The sequence below is a fragment of the Uloborus diversus genome, chromosome 5, assembly GCF_026930045.1.
Source record: "Uloborus diversus isolate 005 chromosome 5, Udiv.v.3.1, whole genome shotgun sequence".
Lineage (NCBI taxonomy): Eukaryota > Metazoa > Arthropoda > Arachnida > Araneae > Uloboridae > Uloborus > Uloborus diversus.
Window position 1 is genome coordinate 101,398,679 of NC_072735.1, and position 19,061 is coordinate 101,417,739.

At 31.6% G+C, this 19,061-nt stretch overlaps 1 protein-coding gene across 1 annotated transcript in view; it reads right to left on the reverse strand.

Annotated features, from left to right (window-relative positions):
• LOC129222125 (exportin-6-like) overlaps positions 1-19,061 on the reverse strand; it is a 64,528-nt gene that overhangs the window by 16,829 nt on the left and 28,638 nt on the right. The window contains 10 exon segments of the mRNA XM_054856574.1: positions 406-520; positions 677-832; positions 4,464-4,653; positions 6,581-6,727; positions 11,059-11,206; positions 11,303-11,318; positions 11,321-11,394; positions 12,572-12,807; positions 13,031-13,123; positions 15,841-15,949. Of these exon segments, the coding sequence (XP_054712549.1) occupies positions 406-520; positions 677-832; positions 4,464-4,653; positions 6,581-6,727; positions 11,059-11,206; positions 11,303-11,318; positions 11,321-11,394; positions 12,572-12,807; positions 13,031-13,123; positions 15,841-15,949 (1,284 nt within the window).

Genomic DNA, 19,061 nt, shown 5'->3' on the forward strand with positions numbered 1-19,061 from the left:
TTTTTTGTTTTGGACATAATTTTATTTCTAGCATGATCTGTATAAACAATTTTTCAAAAATTTGCTTCTTAATTGGCATTTTAAAATTAAAAAAAACTATATTAAACCCCAAGTTTGTATAACACCATTTTTTCCGAGAAAAGCCAATGTCTTCAATTTTCTGAGATGTGTAAATAATCAGCATTAATCTTGTATGCTGTTAAATGCTCTTTAAGCTTAAGTTGAATTTCAACTACATATTGTCAACTAAGCAAAATTTGAAATTATGTGGTGCATTTTGAATAAAACTCATAGTTATGACTTAGTTAAAGCATTAACTAAAACCATTCATTGGCAATACTTTAATCCTAAGTGAAGAAAAAAGTTACAAGAATAATTAATAAGATAGATAGAATTGGCACTTACGATGAAAACAATGTCAGAAAATTTTGTATAGTTTTTTCAACAAAAGGTAATCCTATTTGAATCCTAAAGACTGAGAACAGGCTTAAATAGAATTCCAAAATACTTTCAGTTACATCTAAAGAATAAAAACAATATTTTAAATACTGCTTGTACAAGGAATAAAAATATAAATAATTCATTTATAAATAATTCTGCTTATAAGTTCTAAGTGCACTTAATAATGTAAATAAATTTTGTAAAAGTTTACCCAAAATAATTTTAAAAATCTCACCGGAATGTTGTAAGTACAGATGAAACAATGATTCTATGCATGGAATAACAGGTTGTAATGAAATGTAAAAAATTTGTTTAGTTCTAGTAAATGCATCAGCTATATTTTCAACTAAGCCACAAACAACTTGAAGAACCCAGAGTATACTTGGTTTTGCTGCAAAAAACATTAACATTCCTAATTATTTATCTTTGAAAAAAGAAATAAGCAAGACAGCAACATTTTCACAAAATAAAAACAGAACATGTCAAATTCAATCAAGAATTGTTTGTACTTAAAAAACATACACACATAGACACAGATCATTAAAGAAACACAGTCAATAGCTTTTTGAAGTAAATTTGATATTTTCCTCACTGAAAAAAAAAAAAAAAAAGTCATAACACACAATAGCGAACTTCTAAAGTTATGAGTTGAATGTAACAATAAAGATCACAGTATTTAAATCAAAAGTGTCTGATTTGGGTAAGTGCCACAAAATATGGAATGAAAACAAACCAAGAAACAGGTAAAGAGAAAAAAAAGCACAAATAAAAACCAAACAGAAAAACGGTTTTCCAAACATTACGAAGAAAGATTAGATATTAATTAATAAGTGTTTTTTTTCTAAGAGAGTGGGAAAATGCTTAACATAATAAGCTTTCAAAAAAAAAAAAAAAAGAGATCAGCAACCCAAAGAACATTAGTTATTTCTAGCAGAGGAAAGATCAAAACAATGTTTAGAATTAAACAACGCTAGATATCCAAAGCATAAAAACTCTTTTTCTTTGGTATTTTTTAAGCTTTTTGAGTGTATTTGAAGGCATGCTTAACTTAACCTATATAAGAAACAATGAATAAATGCAGCAAAGGTTCCAGCTATTATGGTAATAAAATGGAGTGCTTCCTAGTAGCAGGATCAAACTTATTATAGATGAAAATGTAGTGTCAGGTGGAGTGACAACTTCCAGAATTTCAAGAGGAGCAAATCCGAGATTTGCGAAAAAATTGAGAATTGACCACTATTAGAGAAATAAATGGTCCATTTTGGTAACAAGTATTATTGTACATAATATAACAAAAATGTAATGTACTTTTTTTTTTGTTTCAAGCACTTCTTCCCTAACCTGTGAAAAGTATTAAGAACAAAACTACCCAAGGCACTAACCCTATACTGGACATTACTTGCATTTTTTCTACAGCTAGGAAATGACATACCTGTCTGCCAATAAAGCAAGTTTCCATTATCATTAAAAACTACTACAACTGGAAATATTTTTTCTGAAGATAGATAACTGCTTGTATCAGTTCCTAATGCAAATTTAATGTGCTGTAATCCTTGTGACAGCTCTTGTGCAGTGTTCCCTGCTAAGCAGTTTATGATAGCAGTTGTTTTTGTCCGAGCACAAGTGTCCTTTTTTGCTGCCTCCGAGTCTGGGAACATTTTTTTTTTAAATAAAGGTTTTGCATGGTTCGATATTGCGATAGCTAAGTTATGCTCCAGAATGAAATTCGTTCTAATTAAATTATCATCACTTGATGATGCAGTAAAGCATGTGTATTATTTTTAGGTCGTTGACTACTGAAATGGCGTTTATAGCACCAAATTTTTGAAAAACATTTTATCAACTTGACTGGTTTTTGGTTAAAAAGAAGAAACACAAACTTAATCCACATCTAAAACAGAAATATTATCAGAATGAGGGGTTTCAACTTTTTATATGAAAAAACTATTACTATATAACTATTAATGTTAGAAAATAGCTCGCATTCAAAAAATTAAAAAAAAAAAGGTTATTGTTTTTTTAATACAGTAAAATATGATCTACTGAAAATTTCATATTTTATAATTAAGATCAATACTAAGCTTTATTCAAACACATCATATTTAATCAGTTAAATAAACATAAAAATATTCAGTGCTATGACAGATTTTGTTCTATATTTAAAACTTATTTCCTCATTATGAATTCAACATTTAGAATTATAATCAGCATATATTTGGAAAAAGGTAATAACATATAGGTAAACCAACATTGGAAGCCACTGTATTCAAAAATTCAAAAAGTGATTAATTTAACAAACTTAACAATGGTATACCCATCGTAAGTGCCACACCATAAGTTTTATTAAAGTAAGAAAAATTCCACCATATGAGCCGCACCTGCTGTAAGCATTGCACCCCAAGTTCAACAATTTAAAAGAAACATTAAGGGTAAAGAGAACTGGAATGCAATTTAAACAGATTATATGTTCTAAAGATGTTTTTAAAAGATTATTACTTATAATTGAGTATCCTAAATCCACCAACCATGAACTTAGCCTTTTTTTGGATTGCTACTGAAAATCTCAACATGGTGGATGCATAAACATTGAACGATTGCCTTGGATGTTTTAAAAAATTATGAACTTTCGTCGAAATAATTACCGTGTTATACTGGTTTAAATCACAGCCATTTAGTCCAATAAATAATGCTTAAAGCAGAAGAATTGGATTTATTTGCAAGACAAATGTTCAGAAATTTTTTTCATGAACAACACTTAAAAACTTGAATACTTTCCTGATATTAGTTTATTTCTTTTAATTATGTACTAAAGAAATAAATACCAATATGTTCTGGCAATTTTTTTTTTTTTTTTTTTTGCTTGCCCATCAATTAAAGATTTCAATTATAGTAAAAGCCTGTCTAGGTAAAAAATGCGAGAAGCCCTAAATTCTGGATTTGTCAATTTTTTGCATAGTTGCTGACTAGGAAATTTAATAACTTTACATGTGAACACTTCCACATTTTGTACACAAATTTCAACTTTACAAAGATAAAAGGAATATATGAAGCAGTGAGAAGCAAAGGGACGAAAGTGGCAAAATTAAAAATTTTTAGATAACCACTACACATGGTTGGTGAACCTCTCTGCTGTCTTTGGGCAAGAGATGGTACTGGTAGCCCTGGTAGCTGCTGCTATAAAGCATGATAGAAAAACTTTTTAATGAAAGCCTACCTAGGATGTTATCTTTAAACACGTTTTACTCAAAACTTGAAAATATCCACTTACATCCCTTTGCTTCTCACTGCCATTCAGTTTTGAATCTCCTTCAGGACCTAATGGTTGGGGGACACCTCCTAATTGTGATATGGTAAATCTGACATTGTTTATACATACATAATTATGGGCTTCCAAATTTATGATCTACAGAGCACTCTCGCTAAAATGCCATTTGACTCATGCAAAACGGTAAAAACACCCGTGTTTCTCGAGTAACGAATTTTAGAGCTAATGCACATTCCTTGTCCTCAACTCGATAATTTTCGGAAAGGAATTGCGGTGCATAAGGCTTTGTTAATGGCTACTAAATATTGGTTTTCATGAATGGACTTGATCCTTTTACCACACTGATTCTCAACCTGTAGATCACGATTCTAAACGTGATTGTGATAAATTTTTTGTAAGGTTGCTACATTATTCTTACTTTTAAAACGCATAATATTATACAGAGAAAAAAATAACATTATTTCATTTTTCTTTGTATATATGTTAAAATTGAGGTAAATTTGACTTATAAAAGCATAATAATTCAGTTCAAAATTTTTGTCATTGAGTTCCTATTTGAGCAATAGTTAATTGTATTACATATTACTTCTTGTAAATTTATAAAAATTGATTTTTTTACAATTCACTGCAAAACAACGTTTGAGTGCTAGAGTTTTGAAAGAGTTGTTTGAAATTTTAATACTGTACTTTCCTGCGGGAATAATACCGGGACAACATAGAGGTAAATAAAAATAGAAAATGCAGAAAACTTTTATACCATGTTCTTGTAATGCTTTGTCTTGAAAAAAAGCTTGATTGTTGCAACATGACTTCAAGGGATCACAGAGAGCTAAAATTAATGCATCATGTTGGGAAGAACGTGCTGACCACATCTGCTCTGGAGCAGCAGCATTTGGCCACGGTAATACCAAAATGTTCGACAGTGAGCGATACACAACAAGCTGTGTCTGTAAATTACAGAAAATCATAGTTAAATATTACTGTTGTGACATCTTAGAAGTGATCAAAAACTCTTTGAGGACACATATTCCTCACCTCTGATAAACATCATTATGGAAATCACGGGTACATTTTTTGCTTTGTAGTTATTTAGTACGATGTGATGTTGAAAATTATACAATGATTACATCATCCATATTCACAACATAAATAACAAATATGGAGTAAATAAGTAAAATAATCATAGTTTTTTGTTTTGAAACTAAAGACTTGACAGTAAATAATATGGATGCGCCGATTGATCGGCAGTAATTGGTAATCAGCCAAATTTTGCCAATTCTTCAATAGGGAAAATATTTTTTTAAAAACTTCATATTTTAAAAATCTTTTAAGCATTCTTTGAACAAGAAACCAAGATTTACAAATTTATTAACAAATAAATGAATGGAATTTTTTGCAACATATAACCAGGGCCGGATTCAGGGCAGGTGGGGCTACTGCCCCGGGGCCTCCACAATAAAATTTTTACAGAATATCCCAACTTTCATGTGTCGAAAATATTGGATATATACATATATATATCAAAATATTCAGTTATATATCAAAGTATGGGATATTTTCGAAAATATGATGATTTTTTGAACCCTGATTAGGGGCCTCCACTCTTTCGTTGTCACAGGGCCTCCACACTTCCAAATCCGGCCCTGCATATAACAAGCAGTATGAAAACATACTGCCTAAAATATAGACAAACAGTACAAAATTTGCATAAAACTGAATGAAACATTGAAACTAATCATTACAGTTGACTTTTATGTAACACTATAATGAAGAATTAAATCCAAGTAATTTTAAATTGTGATGCAAAAACAATTTCAGGATTGTCAGGACAAACGATTTCTGGCTGGTTCATTTCCTCCAACACTAAATAATCTTTAAGTTTATATAATTTTTTTACTTCTCATTTGATTATTAAAAATTTCATGTGCATGCTTTTTTTTTTACAAGTATTGATAGTTGAAGTAGTGTTAATTTAGTTAATTTAATTTTTCTGTTTTAAAAAAATATACATATTTTTGATGTTGCAACATGCTTTATATGTCAATACTTTTTCCACGCCCTACCTTTAGCTTAGGGCTTTAATATTACCTTAAAATTTTCATGAACAGTAAAATTTTTGGATAAAGTGATTCCTAATAACAAAAAAAAAAAAAAAAGTAGCTACTAAGCGTGTGCTGAACACAGGCAGCTAACTTATTTGAATTTTCATAACTAGTTAACATAATGTAACTTTATTAATAACAATATGAAAATTTGCTCACAGAAATAGAATAAAATTTTGAAATATTCAGAAAAAAAATTGTAATGAAGAAGCCAATTTGTTTATAAGCAAATACCTAATTAATAGCATGTAAAAAAAAAAGGAATTTAACATTTCTTAACTTTGAAACTATTGAATATTGTAATGCCTCTGATTTCAAACAATACAATGAGTGCATGAAAGAAAAGCAAAATGTATTTTTGTTGTTGTTGTTGTTCAAATATAACTTAATGTGGTAACACTCAAGGGTGGATCAGCTTCTGGTTTAAGAGGGGGGGGTCATTGTGGGAAGGAAAAAATAAAGGGCAATTGTAGGGCAACATGTGAGCAAATTTAATTTTACAAGGAGAGGGCATTTTAAAAATCAATTATGCAAAGAAAATCTTAACCGCAACATTTATAATCACATAGCTAATTAGTTAATGTATTAATGCTGAAATATTTATTTTGAACATCATTCTTAACATTTATTCTTGCCAACATGTTTTGTATTTATCTGCATGGGGAAAAAAAATGTTACACACTTTTCAAGGGAGAGCAATACACCTATTCGTTTTTATTTTGCACGTACCAAATGAAAATAATAAAGTATAAAAACAAAAAAAATATATTACCTCAATTGGTAAAAATTTCAATTCTAATTTTCCTATCATAGAAAATAACATTTGCACTTTAGAAAATTGAAACAGATAAGCTGGTCGTACAGTATATGTCAATGAATTTAAAAGATGGGCAGCACTATGAGTAACTTTTTCTGGAACCTAAAAATATAAATGTATATAGTTAGATCAATGCAACATCAATAAAAAATTGACCAGTAAAATATTTAACAATGAGTTGTCATAGTGCACAAATTCATCAATCAATTATACAACACCAACTCTATGAGTAAGACTCAGGTTAATTCTATAGGCACAGCAAGGGGAGGGGTCAAACTACCAGCAGAGCCGCGCCAAGCCTGATCGGCGCCGTCATGCAAATTTCTTTTGAGCGCCTTTATGCTCTGGCGTTCGAGGAAAATATACTATAGTTAACACCTGGTGGGAGGTTTTGTAGACAAATATAAAATGGGAAAAAACACGTTTGGCATTACAAGAAAAAAAAATGTGTGAATATTCATTAATTTCGCAAAATGGTGTGCGTTTTCACTTCATATCTCGAAATTATTTTGAGTTCAGCAGCTCTTCTGATATGCTAATGCGTTTTGAAGAAGAAAAATATATTAATATCTAAGTTGAAGCCACTTTGAATATCTATCTAATCTCTATAAGTGATGAATAATTAATAAAACTTTTATGCCTGTCAAAACATGACAACAGGAGCAGTGACACTACTAAAAAATAGGTTTAGGAGGCACAAATTAAAAAAAAATCTTTTTTAATAAGACAAGTCCGGGGATTCTCCCCGGAAAATTTTTGAAATTTGTAGTTTGAAAAACGCAATTTTAAACAGTCTTTGGTGGTGTTATGGGGGAAAAAGGTACAAGGCGATCTGCGGAAATTTATAGAAGTTGAAGTTTTAAAACAAGATTGTAAGTTCATATCTATAGACGTTACAATAAGGAATGGAACTATGAGATTCTACCCGATCGTTTTTTTTCTTTGAAAAATAGATAGAAATCAATTCCCCTTTTCTCCCCACCAATTTTTTGAAATTGAAGAAAAACGCAATTAAATACAACTTTGAAGATTTCTACAAAAAGGAATTCTGGAGCTCTCCTCCCCCCCCCCCCCAATTTTTTTTTTTCAAAATTAAAGTCCTAAAAACCTAAGCAGTATTCTATGATATTAGAAGTGGTTCAGAGGCTATTCTAAATTAGGTTTTTCAAAAGACTTATGAAAATTTTAAGTTTTGATGATATTTAAGGAAGGAGGTTTGGAGGCCTTTGCCCAAATATTTTCTGAAAATGAGTCTTAAAAACGTGATTGTAAGACAATATTTGGTAACATTAGGGCCGGCAATCTTTCAAAATTGAAGCTCTAAAAACTCAATTTAAGTGATTTTTGAACGGAGTTTCAAGCGATGTTGTTTCGGATTCGGGAGCTTACTCAAAATTTTGTGAAATTGAAGATCTGGAAACAAAATTTGAGATGCTGCGTAATGCTTTTAGCGGAGGGGGGGGGGGGGGGGGCAATTCGGCAGAGTAGCATTTTGAAAACTTTCTTGTTTTCAGGCGAACTAGAAAAAAAATAAAGAAATGGGACGGAGGGAGAGTAAAGTAAGAAAAACAACGTTAAAAAAGCACAAATTTGCCAACTACAGCAGACACGTGTTTCGGCGTTACAGGGAAGTAGTTACAGAAGAGTAGTTGACCAATTTGTGGATATTAAAGTTTTACCCCAACATCATTATTTTTTCCTTATTAAAATACCTTTGTTGGACGCCCCCCCCCCCCTTTCAGAAGTAAATATTTTTGAAAAACATTCAACCAGGCATTCTGGAGAGGAGGGGGCACGGGGCGGTTGCAATCAAAGGCTGTCCTTTGGACCCCCCCCCCCACCACCGCCCCTGGCTGCGCCACGGAACAGAAAGTGACTGATTATATCTCTGAATTAAAGGATAATGTTGCAGAGGATATTCCGCCTTAAAATCTGAAACTGAAACTTGCCGTTGAAACGAATACTTTAAACTTAGGAAATCGTTAAAGAAGCATTGAATTTAATGTCTAAAACAAGCACAAATTATGGCCAAGTCGTTACTTTTCGGAACTAAAAGTTAATCCAAATTATTTTCTACAAAGAATGCACATTACGCATAAGTAAATAACATGCTAATGTGCTTACCATATGTTTTAATGTATGATAACATCATGCAGTAGAATTACCTGGGACAGTAGTTAAAAATCACAAAAAAGACAAATTGCACAAATTATAACATATTCATCGCAAGAACAAAAAAGGGGAATAGCAAATTTTTTGCGCTGCTTCGTATGCTCAACCTTGTGAAATTACAGACATACCGAAATAACATTCATGGCTCCACATATGAAGAAAAATGCCGAAGTATGCATTAATTAGCATCACGTGTTTTCAGTGTAAAAGATTGCGCTTTTGAATAGCATATTCAGACACAACAAGGCATTCCCTCCCCCCCCCCCCTTATAGATAGGCAGCAAGGAAGATTACTTGTTTTAATGAGCAGTATAATTTCATAGATACTTTAACAGAGAAATGAAAAGTTCAATTTCATTTTTTTTTTTTTGGTTGGAGATTTTTTTTCTCATTTGGAGCATTTTTGATTCTTACAGCTCGGCGCCTTTTTCGCTCTGGCGCCGTCGTGCGCGGCACGTCCTTGCACATAGGGACGACGCGGCCCTGACTACCAGAACCTTTAGTTTTAAAACTTAACATGGTGACACATGTAAGAATTTATAACTAAAAGCCACCAGAAATTATTTTCTATAAATCTTCAGCTAGTGTAGAAAGAGTAAAAACTGCCTTGATCAAAAATGGAATACTTGTCATACACAATGTAAATTTTTAATCATAATTTAGTATTTTCAATCGCTTACAATTTTTATGCATAAATCATAGAAAAATGAGATGAATTGTAAAATGGACTATAATTGATTGGTTCATTTTTCAGATTCAGTCAAAATATGTAAGTGGTTCGTACATTTACATAGTTTGTATTATGTGCATGAAGGCTATGCACGCTCTATTGGTAGGGCCCTTTTTTTCACTAAACACAAAAGAGACTCATATCGCTACAAGGACAATAAAGATTTCGTATGTCTCATAGGGAGATATGATGCTTCTCTGCATATGGGATCACGTCCGCACTTTGAACCAATAGTGGACCAGAAATGTTCACTCCAAGAAAGAGGGGCGATGGAACTGGTCTGCATGAAAATTTTGAAAAAATAGCATACCCAAAATGTTCACTCCAAGTTGAAGGGGAGATAGAACCGATTATCTATGAGGATTTGAGGGGGTTTTATGGATTTATTAGTGTTTAGTGTGTGTGTTTTTGAATACAGTAGATCTTCATTTGCAAATTTGTTTATACATGATTTCAGATTTGCTTTTTTTTGTTTTATGTGGGTAAGTTTATATTTTACATTGAAGCTGCATTGCAAACAGAGAAAAATTTACCCTCCTTTAAAATCTAAATTCCTAAGATGACAGATGACATGCAATGAACTGCATTTTGGAGGGCAAATAAAGGAACTTGGGTCACAGGAAACATTTTTGTGATTGATTCCAGATATCTTTCTTTCCAGGAGTAAAGTTATTAAACTCATACAATTCAGAACTCACTGAAGAAGAGCTTTTGGAAGTGAGAAAATTGGACGAAAGCAGCGAGGATATCAATATTGATGACACAGAACCAAACATTTCCATGTTGAAAGCTTTGAATCATTCTTTGACAATGGCAAAAGATATTTCTGATTTGTTAAAGAATGTAGATCCCATCATGGAAGTGAGGTGAGAAGTCATGGATAACTTAAGTGTCCTACAAAGACTTCCAAGAAAAATGATTAATAGTTATTCATTAATCAATTATTTTTATCAACAGTAAGTTTATTAATGCTTCCTTTATGCACCTCCGGCATATATATTAAAATAATTACATTTATTACATTTACCAATGTATCACTAGAGTGCAGTACTTTTTTTCATTATGAAACCTAACCCTTACTTTAACACTACTATTTTAATCTTAGTTTACATGATTTTGATAAACTGCACTTTTGTGGTGAATTAGAGTTTACTGTATTGTGTTTTTGCAAGATGGTACACTACTTAATAACAAAGTATATGTAAGACGATTATAAAAATAACTTTAAATTGCATAAAGAAACAAACTTATGATGATTAAAGTTGAGTAACAGAGTGCGACCATCAATTTATAATTTTGCACTTTGTTTCTGCTAGTTTTCCTGAATTGTCTTTGTTTTCCTGCAAAGCCTTGTCACGGGAACCTGTCTGCCTCTTTTGATGACATACTATAATTTAACTTAATTTAATAAATTAATTTTTTCATTTTTCCTAAAAGGTTTACCTGCACTTATGCACAAAAAGAGGTGTAATGTGTTCAAATTGGATGTTATGAAAATTTATTGAAAACATTAAATTCAAATAAAATGCACCTTTTTTCTAACGTTTTCAATGGCTATATCTGCAATCACTTTTTCAATTGAAGTATCAGAACTATTTTCTGAACTGGATGGATTTTCTTTACTATACTGAGCTAGCCAGTGACAAAATGCTTTGAGAGATGCAAGCAATTGAGCATGCCTGAAAAATCAATAAATACATCACAATTAAAAACATTTAATGTACTATGATTTTAATTTTAAAAAAATGGAATAGTGTGTTTGCATCACAACTTACACTTCAATAAAGTCTATTTCAAAACTAATGGAGCTGATGTTTTGACTTCATAAAATCTGACCCGGTTACTGTATGTAGAAGCGTGGCACAACCTATATGGAAAATATTCTTTTCATTTCTCAAGGTAATGAAACAAAGAACAAAATATAGCAAAACAGGAATGAAACACACTAAAGTTTCATTATTTAAGCTGGTAAAGACTTAAGATAATAATGCCAAATTAAATTTTTGACTAATCAAGTTTGCAAACATAGATATACAATTTTAAGTTACTAAAACCCTTTTCAAAATATTTGAAAAACTATATTTAAAATATACACATGGGTGCCCAAAAGCAAAATTTTAAGGTGGTGGGGGAGCTCAGATGCTTTCTTCATGGTTTAGCAGGATATTTGCCTGATGGAAACCGATTACAGTACAGATTAGAGTTATAAAAGTTTGACATTTTTAATAACTTATTGATGGCTGGAGAAGAAATGTTTTTATATTTTTGCCAAGAAAAAATTACTAAAAGCAAGGCAGTTCTACGCATAGATATTTTCAATTGAGGTGTACTTAAAAACTTACATGTTGGAAGTCTAAATGAAACATTATCCACTGTGTTATATTGAAGTTTAGTAGTCATAGTATGAAAAGCAGGAATCAGAAAATCACAATATTCAGTTTTTGTTGATTGTTACATTAAAAGCAGAAAAAAAAAAGAAAAAGAAAACACAGAAGACAAATAAAAAATCAAAATTTTATAACCATAACTTGCAATAAAATTTAATAATTACAGGTAAAAAAATATTCTTCATTGATTTTTTTAACTTCAAGTTTTTCTTTTTACGTTAATTAAGAAAATCAGTCACATTGTAGTGAAGAAATTTAAGAGGTACTAAAATAAATTCAGCTTGCATATTATATTAATTTGAATAACTAAAGTTTTCAAGTTGATATTAAAATAAATAAATAAATAAATCCAGAGTTTTTCTGATTAAATATTTTTCTATTTTTTCACATCAAGTGTAGTACATGGTAAAAGCAAAATATACATTGAAAGTACGGCACATAATATTTAAGCACTTAAGACTTTTTTACAAAAACTTTTAGTTATTCAATGAAATTCCTTTGAAAAATATGTTTTGAAACTGAAACTGAAAAAATAAATAATAGAAGAAAATTTGGGAAGAAACATTTATAACATCTTGTGATTAATAACTTGATTCCCAAAATCTTTAAAAATATATTTTTACAAATGTCCAAATGCATGTATAAGGAAAAGTTTACTTTTCAAGAGTCTTTTGAGCATCCATTTTTCGATTATTGAAATGTTCACCACACATGTGTTCCACCAATCGCCCTAAACCTTGAAGCATTGATGATAAATCTCTAAGACTGCAGTGTAAACGACGACATTCGTTTTCTCCACAAACACTCAACTCAACTTGGCCATTACTTACTGCAGGTTTCAAAAATTTTTCAAGATCAAAATATATTCTCAAATTTTCTTCAAAAATTTCAAACTATAAAGGGAAAAAAAATAATTTCAAATCAAATTCAGCACACAAAGGAAGCAGTAAAAAATTATTAAAAGTCCAGATATTTAAAAAGAAAAGGCTGAACAAAAAATTTTAATAATAATAAAAATATTACTGCTCTTAAGTTTGATATAAAATATATATCAATAACTTAGTTAAGATAAAATTTAAAATAAAAAACTAACAACAATAAAACCTAAATATTTACCATTAAATGAAACACTTCAGTCGGCATAAGTTCTGAAACCTTAGAAGCAACTTCTAAGCACTGGCACAGAAACTGCTGCCATTCAGTCATGGACTAACAAAATCAAAAGAACACATAAATTTATAATTGATGTAGTTACTCGAAAGTATTTTTTATCAATACACAAAAATGCATGCTAATATGATTTGCATTTTTAAATATTTCATTGACAAATAAATTGCATGGATTATGTGTTGCAAATAGAAACAGACACATTAATATTAAACAGTGTGTTTCTCCTCCTTTCAAATTTTAATCTGGCAATTAAAAAAAAAATCATTTCAAAAAGGAAAGTGATTTAGTTTTAAGAATTTCAAACTAGAAAGCAGAAAAAAAAGTACCAGAAAAGTTTAAGAATGCTTTCCAAAACTAAAATAGTAAGCAATAACCGTGAACAAAGCAATAACAGTGAAAACAAATGAAAATGTGAGCATCTATAATAGAATGCAATATATCAATAGAAAGTTTGGTTTATTAGCCTTACAATGGTATTTTGGATTATCATTGTACTCTAATTTGGAGAGAAGTTAGTCATTTGTAAGAATCAATTTCTTCGCACATTTTGAGGGTTTTTTTTTTCAACTCCATATTTTGAACAATATTTAAAATAGAAATCAGAAAACTGGCAGGATTACTTGTCATATAAATTTTTTATGCAAAATTTTATTGAGATAAGAAGCAATTGCTCTATAACATACCACAAATTAACAATGCGGTTTGGTTCTGAACATAAGCATAAATGGGAAGCAATCTATCATCAAAGTCTAAACAATTTTTTAAAATTACAACAGCTCAGGTTTAAAAAAAAAGTTTTGTTTCAAAAAATTAACACTAGAATTACGGCGAGCTTCCTATACCTAGAAATACACCGGGGTCATTTTGACACCCTGTGATAATGCATATCACATTTTTTTACCCATTTATTTTTTCCCATGTTTTCGGTCATTTTAATCGTTTTTTTCCCCCATTTAGCTGTTTTTTTTATTTTCTTGTGCATTCCACGTTTTCCCGGCGTTCCCCTTTAAATTTCGCGCACTTTATGATATCAAATATGTGACTTATTCATTTTTCCCATTGTCTAGCTTTTTGACAATTTTTCAGTCATTGATCCGATTTTTTTCATCTTCTTGTCAGCCATTAAAATGGTGTAGCGTCCCCTTCCCTTCGTTGTTTGGGCGTCAAACGCACTCATTGGTTCCCGCGCATCGCCGCGTACCCGGATCTGATCACTCATTCGCCGATTCATTTTTTCCACCCCACTTCACTCTGCTTGCTGCTCCCAGTCCGATCAGTCGTGCTTTTCGCGGCTCCGTTTCTCTCCAATGATGGCGAAAATGAAGGAATTGTGCACGCCGTCCGTTGACGGCCGTGGCTCTCCGCCAGGTGTTTGAAGACCTCAAAATGAGGTGAAAATTCTTTCATTTTTATTTCTAAATGTATTTAACCAAGATAGTTAAGCTTCACTGCAACTAGTGATGGTTGCATAGGAAATGCATCACCTGCGTGTATGATGGCGTCCGATGGTGGCACGCAGAATTTACCAGAATCGAGCCCTTCATTAACGACCTTTTTTGATGATCTACATAGCTGGTGGTGATGATACGGAGCCACAATTACCCCGATCCATTTTTAATTGTGTGATGATCTCAACATTGTCACCATGGAGATTACCAACTTGTGCGTCATTTTTTTCAACATGGCGTGGCCTGCAACTGACATCCTTGATTATGATGCATCCCTGAACTACACCCCACCATCTTCAAAGTGAACTGCACGTCCTGCCCCCATTTTAATTTGATAGTTTCACCACCATCCGAATGAACTCTCCATTTTCCGATCTTTAACGAACTTTGCAAGCACCAGCTCCACGTTTTTTTTTTTTTGAACTCTTTTAAGTATGTGTTCCGCGCATTTGCGTTTTTTTTATCAAGTGAATAATGTTTTTTTTCTGGTGATCAACATGCAAAAGTCCTGTCATCTTGTCTGCTCTGAAGTTTAACATGATATAAAGAACGTACGGTAATCAATGTGTTTTCCCTATCGTCTACATACACGCAACACGGGGTAAGTCTTGTAAATTTTGTTCTTTGGCATTCAAGGCAGTCGTTGATCTGAGGTTTTGTGCGGCTGCGATGCTTCCACTTCCACGGCCTAGAATTGTTATCTTTTTGGTTTTTGAATAACTCTTCAAAATTAAATGCGCGCATCATGACACACCCGAAAAGAAATCTGCATAGTTTCCTACATAATATTGTATATTTGTAAAAATATGTTAAATATAAACATATTTAGAATAAATGTAGCTTATTTAAAGCATGTAGATACTTTAAGGATGGATAACGAAGCATTTGAAAAAAAATTTAGAAACCTTAGAAATAACCTGTGCTGTTTCATTTGCATTTCAGAAATTAGCAACTAATGATCTCTTATGTACAAAAATATTACAAATGCTTCAAGTTCTTGCAAAGGTATGTTCTAAGAGACATTTTTTTAGGTTATGCTCCGATTCAACATCAGTAAACGTATTCTCATTTCTTTTTTTCTGAAAAGGACTAAAATTACACCTTACCACACCTTTAACCATTTAGTTGGAGTTTAAAAAACAATCAATATCTTGAAAATTTTATATCATTAAACAGCACAATTGTTTAGGAAAAGTCAAGGAAGGATTAAGCTTTTTATGAAAATACAGAGAAGCAGTTAGCAAAAAAAAAGCAATTTAAATGATGCATACATTTAAAATTCAAATTTGTTTAGCAAGCATTACTTACATCATCATTTAAGTCTTCATCATCTAGTTCCTCCAAACTTGACTGATTGAACCGGAATTGCAGCTTCCTAAATATTTCTTGTACAAGTGCTAATAACGCATCTTTATATCTGTAAAAAATATCAAATGAACACTTAAAACAATATAAATTAAAAGCTTCCTATTCTTAAGCCATAGTTAAGTGTTACCAATCTATTGTAAGATGTAATTGAAAATTTCATTCAGACATGCTGTAGTTCAACAAAACCACTCAAAGAAAACAAGTCCAAGTATAAAATACTACCCCATTTAATGCAGACTAGGTACAGCTTTCATTAAGTTCTACCAGCTCAGACAATACAGAATAGTTTGATAATTTTGATCCAGATCAAGAACAACCCCCAATCCAGAATGTGTATTGGTTTTGTAATGGAAAATTGGAGGACTTTATGACCACTGCAGATTTAACATGTACCAGTAACTATTAGCTATATGGAAGGCCTTTGAGTACCAAATGATAAACTTTACATTCTAAAAGGTAGGACAAGGCGGAGAAAAGCCCTCTTGGACACAAGCTCAGTGCTTAACCAATAGGGAGCATGCACTATGTCGTAAAATATGATAAAATTGGTGGTATTTCTTACATTTGATGATGGTGATGCCAAAAATCAACATTAAAATTCAAAACAATCATTTGCTTTAGCGTGAAGAGCAATTAAAAAAGGCGATTTTTGTAAACAATGTCACATGACTGAAAATGCACAGCCATTGGGCCATGTCATAAAACACGATTCTTTCTCTGCTACCAAAATGTTTGTTTCCCAACACGTTGCTTTTGCTATCGTTATAATCAGGGTACGAAAGTGGATTCATTTTTTGCATTTTTTTGATGTTTTCCCCGTTTTAGTGAATTTTTCAAAGAGGTTTGCAGCACTTTTTGCTTTTTCTTAAAATTTTCAGGGCATTTTAATCTATCTATGAGCTAAAAGTTTTCATCTCTGATTTTAGAGACAAGTACAATTTTGAAGGAGCTGTCTTCTTATCTGTGGGGGTTGATAGTCCTCATTGTTCACTTTGAAAAGGAAAATAAGGGGAACGAACAAAAAGAAAAGGATTTTATACTGACTAAATTTCAGATTCTGGGTGCAATCTTTTCTTATAGAAGTAGATTCCGGAAGACTGTCTCCTTCTTAATACTAAAAAGCAAAAGCATTAATATTTTTCGCAAAATACAGCTTTGGGTATGTTTAGTTGGGTTTTATTTTAGAGCAATTTTAGGGTTTTATTACGTCATCATCCATCATCTTCTGGGCCTAGATATAATCAACAACTTATAATTTGTTTTAATTTCCATTTTTAACCCCCGAAACACAAAGGAAGGGGGTTATAAGTTTGACGCGTCTGTGTATCTGTGTAACTGTCTGTGGCATTCTAGTGCCTAAATGGATGGACCGATTTTGAAAAAAAAATTGTTCGAAAATAGAGTTGATCGAGAGTGTTCTTAGCTACGTTGCATCTTTGGATGACATTATTTAACAAAGATATTAAATAAAAACCTCTAAAAGGTTTTTCCCAATTTTTGCAAAAAACATAGCTAGAAATTTTAAAATGTAATACCAAAATAAAGAGAATTTTTTTCTGTGTTTGATAGAATGTGTTTCGAACTTTCATTTTTCATAGAATTATAACATTTCTTTAAAGCAGATTTTAATAACGGCTGAGCCTTTATTCATGCGATTGATTATCGAATTCATTGTAAGCCCACAAGAAAATAAAACACAAAGATTTAAAAATTTTATCTGTTGCCAGTTTCTATTTAATAGCAAATAAAATACTTGACATTGATTTTTAATACTATAAGGCTTTTAAAAGGATTTTCAATTTTCCCTCTTGATTCTGCAGTTGCGACTCAGTCAGAGTTTTTTTTAGTTTTTAATTTTATCGTTCCTTGTTTTATTAAACGGATAATAGTAGTACTACTTTTCATGTAAAATGACAGAAGAAGGACTCTTTAAAGGCCAATCCGATGATCTGCCAAAGTTATAGCTGGCTGTACTCTTTTTTTTTTTTTTTTTTTGGCAAGATGACTTAATTTTATATCAGAGGAAATGAAAAGGAGTTAAAGCAATAAGTTGAGTCAAAAGCTTATACATTCCTAAAAAGCGCTATTTTTCGTCTGATAAGTAATTCAAAAACCAAAAATAGCAATTTAAAAACCAAATTTTGTTATTTTTAACCTCATTCAAATGTGTGAAGAAAAATTGATGCCATGCCGTGCTTGTTTTTATCATTATATAATAAGGTAAACGACTAGTTACAGGCATAGTTAAGCTTTTTTTTTAAAGTATAGATTGTTGCTGAACTGTGATGTTGCAGTTCTAGTTCATGGAAAAACTAATTATCATGGTGCTAGAACTCAGAAGTTGTATTTTTATAACTGAAAAATTTATTAATTTTCAACTACCAATATTATTTTCAACCCCCGACCCCGACACACAAAGGAAGGGAGTTATAAGTTTGATGTGTCTTTGTTATCTGTGTGTCCATGCATGGCACTCTTAGTGCCTAAACGGATGGACCGATTTAAAAAAAAAAATTTTGTTTGAAAGGTGGGGTGAGTTGTTAGTTAGGTTACATTTGCGGTTGACATTAATTAACGGTGATATTAAAAACCTCTAAAAAAAATTTGCGATTTTTGCAGTGAAAAAATATTTAAAAATTTAGTACCAAAATAAAAAGTACTTTTTTTGTGTCTGATAGAATATGTTTGGAACTTCCATGTTATATAGAATTCGAATTATAACGTTTTTTATACGTGTTTTAATACAGGTGAAATTGAGAAAGAATAGCACATCAGCTGAGGTTTTTTCCCTACTCTATTATTATTTCTTTTACTAGGGGGCTCTGCCCCCTTCTCGCTAACGCTCACCAACCCCTGAAGATTGCTTAACAATCTTATTTAATTTGCAAAAATTTAAATTGTCAATTAGAAAGAAACAGATTGAAAAGGCATTATGAGCTCCCTTTGGAATAAAAAGCAACCCTTCCTCGGGTTTCAAAATAACTTGTACCAACTTGCAGAGCAGTAAGTGCTAAGGGGCTAATGAGCATTGGAAAACTAGTTTTGTGCGTTTGAAAAGTCGCTTTCATATTCGTGGTCTCTAGTAATCTATTTTGTTCTTTAGTTCGATGCTTGAATTAAGTTGAGCCTAAGATTTTCCGCTAAAATCGAAACCCCCAAAG